Consider the following 13,456-nt stretch of genomic DNA (forward strand, 5'->3'; position numbering starts at 1 on the left):
CCATTATAAAAAAATCAGTCATATCTTCATTTTGATACTAAAGTCAATTATGTTTAAGCTGATCCTTTTGTTTAGAAGTCCATTTATATTTAAAAAAAGCGAATTATTTCAATTTATTTAATATTCAGAAGAATTTCATTTTTTTAAAATCATTTTAGTAATTGTAACAAAAGTTTTATCTTTTAAGCAGTGAAGGACTTGAACCAATATATTATCTAACTTATATTATCCCTATTTGATCCCACGTTAGAAAAAGTCATTTTTTTGAGTAACCTTATTTAAATGGGTAAATAATTCTTATAGCTCCTCAAACTAATAGTTGAAGTAAAAAGTTTTGAGCAGTTTTTCACTTTATTTTGACAAAATCAAGCAACTAAATAGGATTATCCGATTTAGATAAAAAACTGCTTTTTGGCTAATCTTGAGTTCCTGGACAATGAAATAAGTGATCACATGCTGGTTCAACTCGACTATTTCCACTATTTTATCTATATTTTCGACGTCCATATTACTAGAACGGAATCACTGGAACCACCGCTTTGCTGTTTCATTCGATACTGTATTGGATCCATAAATAGCACCTTTTTTTTGGCCGCCTTTTCACCTTGGTCGTAATGATACTGAAGAATTTTATCTTTTTTTACTTCTATTTTGGAACGCTGTAGCGCACAATTGGCTTCACCAAACAGAAAACTGTTTATGAAGTTTTTTTTTTAAAGTGTACGCTTAACCTTTAAGTATAGTTTAAGCTCTTTTTTTATAGAATGTATTAATTGTGAGGTATAGGTCAATAAAGAAATCTATAGAAAAACGCTTTGAACTTTTTACTTAACCTAATCCAGTTTTACTAGTGTATTGCATGAGCCCATACAAAAAGTTTTACCTCAATCATTTTTTGAGTTTTAGGAATTCATATGATTATAAAGCATATATTCCCTCAAAAAATATACAATCACTTTAATAAATGATAAAATTTTACTTATATACTTTATTGTAACTGTTGTCAAATTCATTTATGTGAAGAGTCATGAACCGAAATACATCCATTTGACCCCACCCTACTCTACAGACATTGATGTGTACAATTTGCAATTTATTCGTTTAAAAATTCATCTTATAATTACAATATTGTTCATTCCAATTATTAATTGATACTGTCATTGCATTTTGATCTATTAAAATAACATGCTTATTATTTATTTATGAATAATATAATTGTAGGCATTTAGACTTCATAATGTGCTCAGAATACTTATACTTTAGTAATTTGTATTCAAATAATAAAAAATTATAACATTAATATGTAGAACATCTAAGGAATATTTAATTATTCATTATCCTCATCTTAAATCCTTTAATTTTCTGGCACAAGTTACAACTTGAACAAAATTACAACTTATATACAATATATTAGATATATATATTTCCAGAATTATCCACTCCATTTTAAAAATCCTAAAATTCAAGAGAAAAAATATATCCTTACTAGAAATATAATAAAATCTTTATTATTAGATTGATTAATTTCAAATTATTAATCCTTCAAGTCCAGGGCACCTTTCAAACCGAATCGGCCATTGTGTCCTCTTTTTTGGAAATCAAAATGCGGTCATTCTGGCAATCTGTTGTAACTTTACAAATGCAATGCTATCAATTTGTGACGTATACGGCCGGTTCATATAATGTGTTGAATTCTCCATATATCCGTGTAGATGTCGCCAGCATCACATAGTTTGTTTACCTTCATTAAATTTACATTTAATTTTTAGTTATTTACCTTCAATTACTTAAAACTTATCATTTATAAATAAAAAAATAATATATTCTTATTTTAATACTTAAAAATTGATTGATTATATATTATAATATTTAATACTATAGAGTGCTATAAACGATAAAATGTGGAAGTCGGTCATTCGTTCCTTATCCTCCTCTTCATCTCAATTTCGACCTCGGATTCGTAACAAGAACCCTCTTAATTTAGAGCATATGAAAATAGGTTACAAGCCCCAGGGATTTCTTCTTGATAAGAAGAGTGTATCCTATTGGAATCGTCTCTTTTTAGAGATATCGCAAAACCACACCACGGCAAAGGTCATCCATTGGACTGGAAGGCCTGTTGCTCAAGCATCCACTCGTGAATGGGCCATCCGGAAGCATCTCTATAATTATACTGATGCCACTGCTCTGCATCTCTTAGGGACAATCATTGGAGAGAGAACTTTACAAACTGGCGTTCTAGAAGTCAATCTTCAAATGACTCAGGAGGAGTTGCAAAGGGAACGAATGAGTTCTTTTGTGGAGTCTATTCGTAAGACCGGACTTAGTACCTCGGAGTCGTTTCAATATACTCAACGCAATCCCTTCAGACAATTATCGCTTGCTAGTCAAAAACCAAAGAACAATTTCAAGCCATGGGAAGTGATAGATGAGTGAGGAATTATTACATCGTGTTTCAGTTAGTTAAATTCTTACGTGGCTTTTCCGAATTTCCTACTTCTTATAAATAAATAATAATAAGTCAGTACAGTTTTGGTTTTATTAAATAAACTTTTTTATTTGGAAAGGAATATTAACAATTAATATCCTGGCATAGTAAAATCAACTCTAATAGAATATTTTTATTATTAATTTTTATAATATTGATAGGATAAAAGCATAATAATATTAATATAACAAAATAATGAGAACTTTTAATTGTGTAACAAATGCAGTAATTAATTAGAATCATCATTAACTTTTGAGGAGTTGTGTATGTATTGTTATAGACATAATAATATGTGATTGTGGTGTAGTGTCGGTGGTAGGATTAAGGGATTGGGAGGAAACCCGTGGATTCTTAGAAGTAATTAATCAAGACTATCGCTATCTATCCATGATCATCATCATCGTGGGGACTTTTTAACAATGTCGAAACAAAGGCCTACTCTCTTCATCACCTTACAAATAATGACTTTTAATTCATTGGAGATGTGAGACGATAGGATATCACAAGTGTGATTGTACAACTCAGGCATTAATTGAATAAACTTCTCATCATTCACAGTGTACAAATGATTGAAAGTAACTAAAAGTAGGGAATTCCATTCATCTTTCTGAAGTTTAGAAGTCATTGATAAGTAGTAGGAAAAGGATTCACGGAGAATGTCTAGTAACTTGGAGTTTAAATCGGAGCTTTCATCCACATAAAATTCAAATAGAATTTCCAAACAACAAGTGAGACTGGAAGTTTCATATTTAGTAAGAACTGGAAGCATAGTTTTATCTTCCATACGGGACATGAGTTCCTTAGCGGATCTATGAGACATGACCAGGTTATCAATAATTTTTATATAGTTTTCGTCTCTGAGTGAAATGACGGAAGAATTATTCTCTAAACGATTAAAAACGACACTTTTGACTGTAGAAATGACATCTAGATGAATGACTATTCTATTCAAGGAGGGGCGACTTCCATTAGCAAAAGTTGCAGATACAACATCCCCTAAAAATTTGAGTATAAGACTCTCAGACTCCTGGTCAATTAACTTCTCATTAGTTACAACAAGGTTTTTAAGGCAGGATATGGCGGATTTAGAGAGCTGATCATTTTCTTGCGAGATGCACCACTGATACAAAGAGAGAAGGTCCAGCAATAAAATAGATGATAAAACCCTAAAAAACTCGTTAAAAACATCAGTAGTGGCATAGAGGGCGTGATTGCATGTAGTATCAATCCATTCATTTTGATGTGAACTTCGTTCATCATCAATTTTCCCCACATCAAATATGCGAAAAATGACTTGAAAAAGATCTCGCCACCAATGTTTTTCAAATAGTCCGCCATAGTTTTTAACTATTTCAAAAAGAATCGTAAGGCTACGAGTTCGTATGTCCAATTTACTTCTATTCATAACGCAGGAAAGTTCGAAAAGAATAGGAAACCATCCACGGATCCATACTCGATCCTGATCATCTGTTTCGTCATTATTTAAAAATTTAGATTTTCTCTCTGCAACAAAGTTAGCACATTTTCGGACATGTTGAAGAGCTTCCATAGCTATTTCTGGAAACAAAACATTACAAGCATACTCTGAAAGGCACTTGATACAGTCTTGAAAAAAAGTCAACTACTGTAATTTCATTTGTATCATCAAGCATAGAATTCACTATATAAAGTATACTTTGAAAGCTTAAAGTAACCACTGCCCCATCTTCATCACCAGCAGCAAGAGTAAATGTTGAAAGAATATTTTTCCATCCAGACTTGATGTTTCGAGCCTGAGACTGCACCATCTGGGCGATGCAGCGCACTACCATATCACGAATTTGAGTAGATTTATTATTTTTAACAATAAATTCGAAGGGGCGTAAAAAATCCTTTTGGAAGTGAAAATTGTCTAATTCTCCTTTTTCTAGAAACTTTAAGGATAGTTGTTTTAAAGAATCTACAGCAAAAAACGAGATGTTCTGAGATTCATTACACCCTACAACGTTAAAATGATTCCCTAGAACGGCCCAAATTCTTGACCATTGAAGACGAATACGCTCCATGTTGTAGTAACTGATTTCAACAAGCTTTATTAGGGAAAACATTCTAGGTTTGGGCTCACTGGAAATTTCATCTCGAGACACTTGGCACAATGCCTTTACAAAATCAACAATTGCGTCCCCATTCAAATTCTTTGATCCAGTAAAGATACGATCCACTGCAACAATGACACTTTGTGAATTCGCCTCATTTAGAGATTCTCGTGCATTATAATAATCCCCATCAGATGAGAGTTTAGGCCCATTCTCAGCTAAAGATAATGCTTTGGAACTAGCAGCTGATATCAAAGAACCAGCACTGATGCTATAATTACTACCATTCATACTTCCGTTAGTTCCGACCATTTGAGCAAACTCTAGTTGAGAGATACACTTCATAATTTCGAGCCATGATGAACTCAAATAATTGCCATCTGAGTGGGCAATCGAAATAAGTGTTTTAATAGTATCAATATTTTTTGCTTTAATTTCTGTGACATTCGAACTATCTGTCAGGAGAGTAAACCGTGCCAAAGCTTGAATAAAGGCATTTCTTTCTAAGGAGAATCCAAATATGCAGGAAATCCTAATAGCGCATTGAATTCCCCCTAAACAGAGTTGTGATATCTCTGCGTCATCACAGTCTTGAAGCCCCACACTAAATGCTGCCAGCACTGGTGACCATAAAAGCTTAAACATTGGTTTAACATGATCTAAATGGCGCGCTGACGTAAATACATCACTTCTAGTGCAAGCAGATTCCATTAAAGCCCCAGCTGTTTGAGAAATATTGACACTCTCCATTGACCAAATTTGGTTACGCTTCTTCTGATCAGCTACAAATCCTGTTTTTCCCACCTCCGAAGTATTAGATCTCATCTTAATTTCACTAGAAGCAATTTCTTCATAAATGTTTGAAAGGTAGTCCTCTGGTAGATCCTCACTGTCATTGATTCCACGGTTATTTCTAATGAACTCTTCTTTGGTCATCTTTTTTTTCACTTGACTACTATGCAAGTCAGTAGTGAGCATTATGATAGAATAAGCTAGTACATATGCAGTATCTGCACTAGCAAAAAGATCTTGAGTTGGATTGCACTGAAAATATCTACTCGCGAATTTTTCCATAAGTCGATCTATCTTCTGAGCTTCGCCAGGTAAGCGAAATCCTTCAAGAAAATGTCGCAGTGCCTTAACAAAGTTTATACTTCCAAAGTCCATTAAATCAACATAGGAGTACATTATTTCCTTATTTTCAAGATCTCCCAAAAACTCACCAAGTGTCGTTTTATTAAGCCTATTATTTTCAGAATGGAAAAATGAGGCTATGGAATTTGAATTGTCCTGACAAATTTGACGATTAAAAAGATATCGTATACCCTTAGAGGGTTTTTGATTAAATAAACGAATCCCCTGCTCCAAAACGTCTTTGTGTTGTTTTACTTTTTCATATTGGGATGGGTGATCAGAGTTCTCCAAGTTTGGTTCTTCCTCTTTAGATGGAGCGTGATGACCATTCTCCGTGACCATGGGTTTATAATGTGGATTTACATACAATTCTTTACTCCACTCAACGAGGCATTTCAAAATGGAGACGAGGCATTCTAAGCCTTTAATTCGTATTTTTTTAACCTGAAGAGGTGTTGCTCCGACATCAAACGCTTGCCTACCCTGAGCTATTTTTGAAAGGTCATCCACCAATCTTTCAAATATATTAGCAGCATTTAAATCACAGTCATAATTGACAAAAATGTCAACTACGATTTGAGGATCTTCACAAATTTTGGAGATGCCTTGAATAACCTTCCACTTTTGTTCAAAGGACGAACTTGCAGCCTCAAGAATATTTAGACAAATTTCTTTAAAAAATATCTCAATTTGGGATTTTAAATATTTTCGGTACTGTGTAAGAATAGAAATAAATATAGCTATAGACAGTTCGAAGACTTCTGATATAATAGAAACACCATTCACGGATAGAGCGACACAGAGATATTGTTTTAGAACAGAAATAAATATATGGTCTGATGTAAAAGTTTCCCCTCCATTTTGGAGAATGGACAAAAGAAGATGGAGAGAAAGGATTTTGGATCGAAGACCATGTGATTTATTGTCGGATGTTTCATCGGAAGGTATGGGTGCAATACTAAGTTTACAGAGGGAACGAAGTACAAGGAAGCAATCATTTTGAAGAACCTTATGAATATGTGTGTGCTCCTCAGTTGGATCAATTACTTTATCAATGAGTTCAGAAATAAGAGGAGTTACAGCACGATGAGAGTCAGTGTCTTTGAGAAGAGGGAGAGGTGGAATGTTTTTGAAATCCCTGGATGCAGCTTCCATCTTTGAAAAAATGTTGTTGAGCATTTGATTAAGCGTGGCCTTTGCTACTGTTTGGTTGATCATGTTTCTCCCCGCAAGAAATATATTGAAGCATGTTTTGACAGCCAGGAGTAAGGAATTCTCGTGAACGGAAATATTTGCGGAAGTCACAATAGTCAAGAGTGCTGTAAAGAAAGGAAAGACGTTTACACACTTGCAATCCCTTACGAGTTACTTTGCATCATATACCTTTAATGACCTGGAGTTGAACTTCAGCATCTGTTTGGGGTCCTGAGAAGGCGTGGGCAACGCTCTCCGTCAGTTTGTCGTAAAAAGCCCGAGGTGCTCCATTAAATCGTCCATATGCAACTAATTTCTGAATACTATCTAAGCTGCAAGTAACAATCCCAGCACTTTTACTCTTACAAGCCAACTCCAAAGGAAGAAAGACGGAATCAATGATTGGACTTTTAGCTCCAGGGGTTGGAAGGACACCAGACTCTCCTACCTCCACTTGATTATCTTTAAGAATCTCCAGGGCCTCTTCACACGCCCTACGTAGCTCTGCATTGTGGGATCGACGAATTTCCTTGTCTTTAAGCAAAGACTCAATACTTTTACGCATAAAAGCCGTCATTTCGTCCAATTATTTATCATTCCTCCTCCATTTCTGTCTAATAATCCAAATTATTCTATGAGACGTGGCAGTGTACTCACATCTTCAGTCACATGACTTTACTGCTACTCTCCCCTTCTCTTTTGTACTTTACCTCCCTTCTTTTGTACAAAGAGATACCATAGGTCACAAAAAATAAAATCACACACATTCCCTCTAGAAATAAGTCTAATTAAGTTTCACTTATTATTTGTAAATTACTACAACTAAATGAGTTATAGTCTTAAAGCGTTAAATGGATTTTATCTAATCTCTTAAAATATTTCAGAATGATTCGTTATAATAATTGGAGTTATCCTTTTGAACGACTCTTTTTCTCATTATCATGTAGTTTGCTCCCATAGGAATCCTTACAAATTAATTGTATTAATATAATAATACATACGTATTTTGAGCATCCTACTAGTTATTTAAATAATAAATTCGAATAGGATTTGACCATCTGAATATCAATATGAATTATTTAGTAAATTTTATTCAAATCCATCTAATATTTACAAAACAAGAAATATAGCATTCCAATATTTTTTGAACCACACATTTCCCTGTTAAATTATGTTCTTTGAGCAATGAAAAACCAAATATAGAAACAAATTAATGTAAATATATTGTCTACAACTTGTACGTCTAGCTCATAAATACATAAGTGATCTTAATAAGCAATTATTATTTGGAATAATTTCAGTTTGATGTATTAAAATTTCAGAGTAATATAAGTTTGGGCATTTGAATTTTATAGTGTGCCACAGGTTTCATTTCAGTTAATAATAATTTTCATACAATTACTTAAAAATTGCACTATTTATATGTTGAACATCCATAAAATATTTAATGAATTCATTATCCTGATCATAGCAGTAAATTCTTCATTCAAAATAAGGCATATTATTTATCTGTTGCAACTTGTACACAATATATAATTATACATATTATTTAACCCATTCTTGAGACAACAAATATTCTTTACCAGAGGCAAAGTAAATCCCCTTTAAATACTTTTGTAATTTTATTTATGGGCAACAAAGAAATGTGTATTTATGTACTTATATTTTATGAGATAATACTGAAATAAGAGATAACAAAGTAGCTTCGTACGATTCATATTACAATGATTTTGGTATTATCATCAATGACCATGGCCATGGTTATGTCCTAGAGTTAACAATAATGGCATTAGAGCCCCAATAACAAGGAATAATAATTCCTTCTTAGAGAATCCGTTTTTATTAGAATTATCAGAACTTGAATGTTCATGCCCTCCAAGGGAAGTTACTTCTGGAAGAACGTGAATTGTTGCGACGTAGAGAAAAGTTCCAGCAGAGAATAACATAGCAATCCCTGTTGCTCCAATAGTATCCATACTTCCTCCACGATGTTGGAGGCCAATAAAAGTGACAATGGAAGTAACTGGGGCTGAGAAGGCAAAGATAATTAAGTGTCTTCTAACTGTATTTCTTTCAAGTCCTTCATGTAGAAGATATGTGACGAGTCCAAAGGCCGCTGGTGCTTTGTGCAGCATGATTGCAAGGAAAACGATGACTTCAACATCTGTCTGGTTTGTGGTTGCAGCGGCACCGAGAGCTACACCATCAGCAGCAGCATGTACTACAAGTCCTAAAGTCGTTGTCCAATTAAGTCTTTTACTGGAAGAATTTTCAGGAGATGAAGAGGCATATGACGCAATTTGATCTACAAGGAGCATAAACAGAAATCCTAAGACAAGGGATATTCCAATCGGCTTGTCAATAGCTTCATAATGAGGAGCATATCCCTTTATGAGAGTTAAAATACCTTCTGGTATAATGACAGTCAATGCAGTTCCAAGTAAGAGACCTGCTCCGAGAACAGAGACCATCTTTAGTTTTTCACCACTTAAAGGGACAAATAGAGGAATGGAACCTGCAAGGTAGCTTCCAAAGAGCATTACAACAGAGAAAACTGTGAGTTGGAGACTACCTCCACCCACGGAATTGGCCCGTTGTGTTACGTGAACTTCCTCCATAACAAACGAACACAACTACAAAAAGGGACGAATGAGGGATGGATTTTAACACACGAAGTTTTGATCGATGAAATCAAGACTTGTTTAATAATCCAGCTCAGACTCAAATCAGTTCACAACACACTTCACGTCTTCCACTTAATTTATATATTATTTTCTTTTATGTTATTTGTACATTTCCTTTCCTTATTCCAACAACAAGTATATTTTATGTACGTACAGATATATAAATAAATGACTAACATACACACTCACTGTAGTGCATATTAACTTTAAGTCCATTTAAACCATGATCAGCAGCCGACAGTTACTGTATATGAAACACGCACAACATCAAAAACAAATATCATTCTAATTCCTAAATATAAATCATTAATATCACCTTGCTTCATCTTACTTTTAGCTATCTATTATCATCATTCATCTCCTATGTACCAGCGACGTCTCTATATAGTTTGTAATTACAACCTTGAATGATGATAATTCTACATAAACTAGCAACATGTATTCTCTTTCTAACCTTTTATCAGGCTCCAAGTTAGCGTTAAATAATACTATATCCTTTTACATTAATAAATCAGATGTATTAATTTAAAATAGACAACTAAACGGACTAGAAAATACTAAATAATATGTCTGTATAATTTAAGTATGTATATACGAGTTAACTACGACCTACGGTAGTTGTGCTAAGTGACATAATGATATGAACGTGAAACTGTTTTGAAATCAATGTATGTTAAAAGTGATCAAGTGTTTGGTACATAAGCCTGATCTAAAAAAGATCCGTACAATGGAATTATTGAATGTTATTTGAGGGAAATTTTTGCAAAATAGTTTATGAATAATGGATAGGAGCCACTTTTGCTTGTCATTGCATGCACAGGGAAAAATATTATGTATGTCCTTAAGGGTAAATGACAAGTAAATAATATTTTATACACAATATAGTATGTATGTGTAATAATATATAGAAACATCCGTAGTTTGAACATAAATCTAGATGGATATATGATGATGTATTTATACATTTTCCTTCCACGATAAAATATTTAAAAACAACAAATAATCAATTATCAAGTTTTATAAGGAAGTAAAACAGTTTCTTTTTTCGACATTATTTAATATATAATAAACTAGTTATGATTAGACAGACATTTAAATCAATTATTTCAATTAGAGTGCCATTTTCATCTCTTTGAACTATAAAATTTGAACTAGGGTAGTACAAAATACTTGAATTCCCAACAGCATTTAATTTCGAAACACTTTACTTCAAAATCGATTATTACAAGTATTTAACTATAGACTAATTATGTTTTTCTCCTCAATCAAACATGACATAATACTTTATGAATGAGTCAGATCTCAAATCTATGTCAGCATAGTCCTTAATACATTTAGAGTATATAAAGTGAATAAGAGAAACATTGTATCTATTCAAATTTCATCAATAACTTGATCAATTATGTAGGTACATGTAAATTAAGGCCATCTGTTTTTCAAAATGGTGATGTACTTAGTTATGAAATTACTAATTTTATTTATTCATATGAATTACACCTTATTGGAAAATATTTATCGTTTGTCATAATATATTCAACCTCAGTATTATGAACCTACTACAATGTTTGTATAGAACAGATTATCTTCTTTTTTTTACGTAATTAATATACCTAATCATGGAATTCTAGAGTTCCGTTGCATATTTCATCAAGTTCTAGTAACTATTGAGTTAATTGAACGGAAAAAAATATTTTGAAATCACTCAACCACAATAATTTATATTATATACAGGATCAACTTACATGTTTATGTATATATCGATGGCTGCCTGATCATTCTGAATAACGACAAGTTAATTGGACGTCAGATCCAAGAAATACTAAAAACAAGTTCGATTATTCCTTGGTCAGATCCTAGGACATATAAAAATTATATATCCCAGTCTGAGCCTATATTTATACATATAACTAATTAGGCTGACATTCACAAACCACATGACCACTTAGGGGTGAGGGGTCAGTCTTAAAACCCCGCATATCTATAGACTGTATATCCTCGTTGGGGAGGGGGCAACTTGATCAATAATATACTAAGATGGCATAAATGACGTCATAGGAAACATGGACAAATCTGAGCCAACGAGTTCTTCTAAGTCTGGAATAGAACAAGGATCTGCCTATCAACCTAATACTGTGTATTTTCCACGTCGTTACCTTTACTGTATCACGCAACCTTTCCTCCAAAAATAAAAGCCCCAAAATAATCTGGTAGTTAGCAAAATAAGTCAATCACACCAACTGCTAATTATCTCTTAAGTACTTCCAGACTAATGCTTATTTGTTTATTTAACAAAGAGACACAAAGACAACATTTTTGAACTGAAAAAAAAAAAAAAAAAAAACTTGCTTAGTGTAAGTATTTGAATCTGGGAGTGCTATAGATACTACCTTTAACATTTTTCCACAAGTCAATTATTAAAGTAGACAGTATTGTGTCCGTAAAAATTTCATTTCTTCATTGAATATTATTAATTAATTTGGTTTTACATATTTATAGCATAATTACTGGGCCCTTTATAACATTCGACTCATCTTGCTGACCATTGTACATTCTTTACCAAATAAATGATTCCCAACTTTCGGCTTGGGCTCAATTTTTCTTACATGATAGTTTGGCCAAGTTGGGCCCATAACACTCGGACCTGGTCGGGCTTTAGTTTTTAATTGCCAAGTCCAGTCGGGTTTCATTTTTTTAGTTTATGTGTTATTTTTTTTGGAGAGGCCTCCGATTGGTTTTTAATGCCCTTGCAGATTTTTTCAAAATGCTGTAAATTCCTCCTATGAGCTCATCTTCTATATAACCACGGTTGTATTAGTTTATCTACAGTGTAAACCTCTCCAGACAGTTGGACTCTCTTGTTTTTTTATATTATTGTTAGAGACATTTATGTAAGACTTTGGGGAGGGGGTGCTTGCCGAGTGTTATTCTGGAATCCCTTGTATATATTTTTGAACCCCACCTGAATGCACTGCCCAGCCAGTTAATAACTGACAGTAACTCCATTGTCATACATTATTCTGTTCTCACAACGTGGAAGGGAGACAAGGACCTATGAGAGTATGCTGGTGCCGAGCTTAGTTCAAATAACAAGATTTTTTGAAATACAACTTAGTTTAAAGGAACTATGCAAACGTTAATCCTTATGTATATAGGTGACTATAAGTATAAATATGTTATTTCCCTATTTTTGCGGACATTACAGTAAATACATATGAGTGTCTTCCAATTGTAATGAATTCATGTACCTTTCTATTGAACTACCTATAACTTCAGTCAATTTTTATAACTGCGTTTATTAAATTAATTCATCTTGTGATGTTTGCAAATGATCTCTTCAGTCAAATACAAGCTTTTCCGTACAACTTGGACAATAAGAATGATTCCGCTATTACGATTGGCCAATAACCTACAAATTGTGTGGTTAGACATTTCATAGAAAGTAATCAATGTAGAAAGTAATTGAAAGTTGTACACACAAAATCAGATCTATAATTTATTAAAGTACATATAAAACTATATTTTAGCGACCATCAAAGATAATAATTATAATTATACCCATAATCAAGGAAAAAAGATGTAGTAATATTCGGAAAAAATAGTAAAAGAGCACCCCTTATAGACAATAAGATAATGAACCTCAAAGTGAACACTGTTCATGTTTTCCCCCGTTCATTGTTCATTCGTTCAAAAATGAACGAAAAGCGTGAACTCCGTTCTTCTTTTTGTTCAATGCCCAAACCTGAAAATTAGATGGACCAGGGATGGGTAAATTACATCCTTTCGGGTCTTTTTTGTGACATGCCAAAAAGCTTCAATGAAGCGTTATTAATGGAAATCAGGTGAAGTATCTATATTTAAATATAAATTAATTAAATACATAT

General features: G+C 33.2%; 3 protein-coding genes across 3 annotated transcripts; 1 reads left to right on the forward strand and 2 right to left on the reverse strand.

Moving 5' to 3' along the window:
• Positions 1–1,899: 1,899 nt before the first annotated feature.
• mRpL18 (mitochondrial ribosomal protein L18) lies at positions 1,900–2,436 on the forward strand. The gene has a single exon (XM_040713574.2). It carries the CDS (start codon positions 1,900–1,902, stop codon positions 2,434–2,436), a length of 537 nt encoding a protein of 178 aa, XP_040569508.1.
• A 94-nt stretch (positions 2,437–2,530) lies between these two features.
• Positions 2,531–7,468, reverse strand: Sec71 (ADP ribosylation factor guanine nucleotide exchange factor Sec71). The gene is given in 3 exon segments (XM_040713573.2): positions 2,531–4,103; positions 4,105–7,016; positions 7,081–7,468. Coding segments are annotated over 3 exon segments (4,518 nt in total). The 3' UTR covers positions 2,531–2,885.
• Positions 7,469–8,494: 1,026 nt separating this feature from the next.
• On the reverse strand, positions 8,495–9,509 carry Zip102B (Zinc/iron regulated transporter-related protein 102B). Its single transcript, XM_040712783.2, has one exon. It carries the CDS (start codon positions 9,507–9,509, stop codon positions 8,634–8,636), a length of 876 nt encoding a protein of 291 aa, XP_040568717.1. The 3' UTR covers positions 8,495–8,633.
• Between the last annotated feature and the right edge of the window lie 3,947 nt (positions 9,510–13,456).

Source organism: Lepeophtheirus salmonis, chromosome 5, assembly GCF_016086655.4.
Source record: "Lepeophtheirus salmonis chromosome 5, UVic_Lsal_1.4, whole genome shotgun sequence".
Taxonomy (NCBI): Eukaryota; Metazoa; Arthropoda; class Copepoda; order Siphonostomatoida; family Caligidae; genus Lepeophtheirus; species Lepeophtheirus salmonis.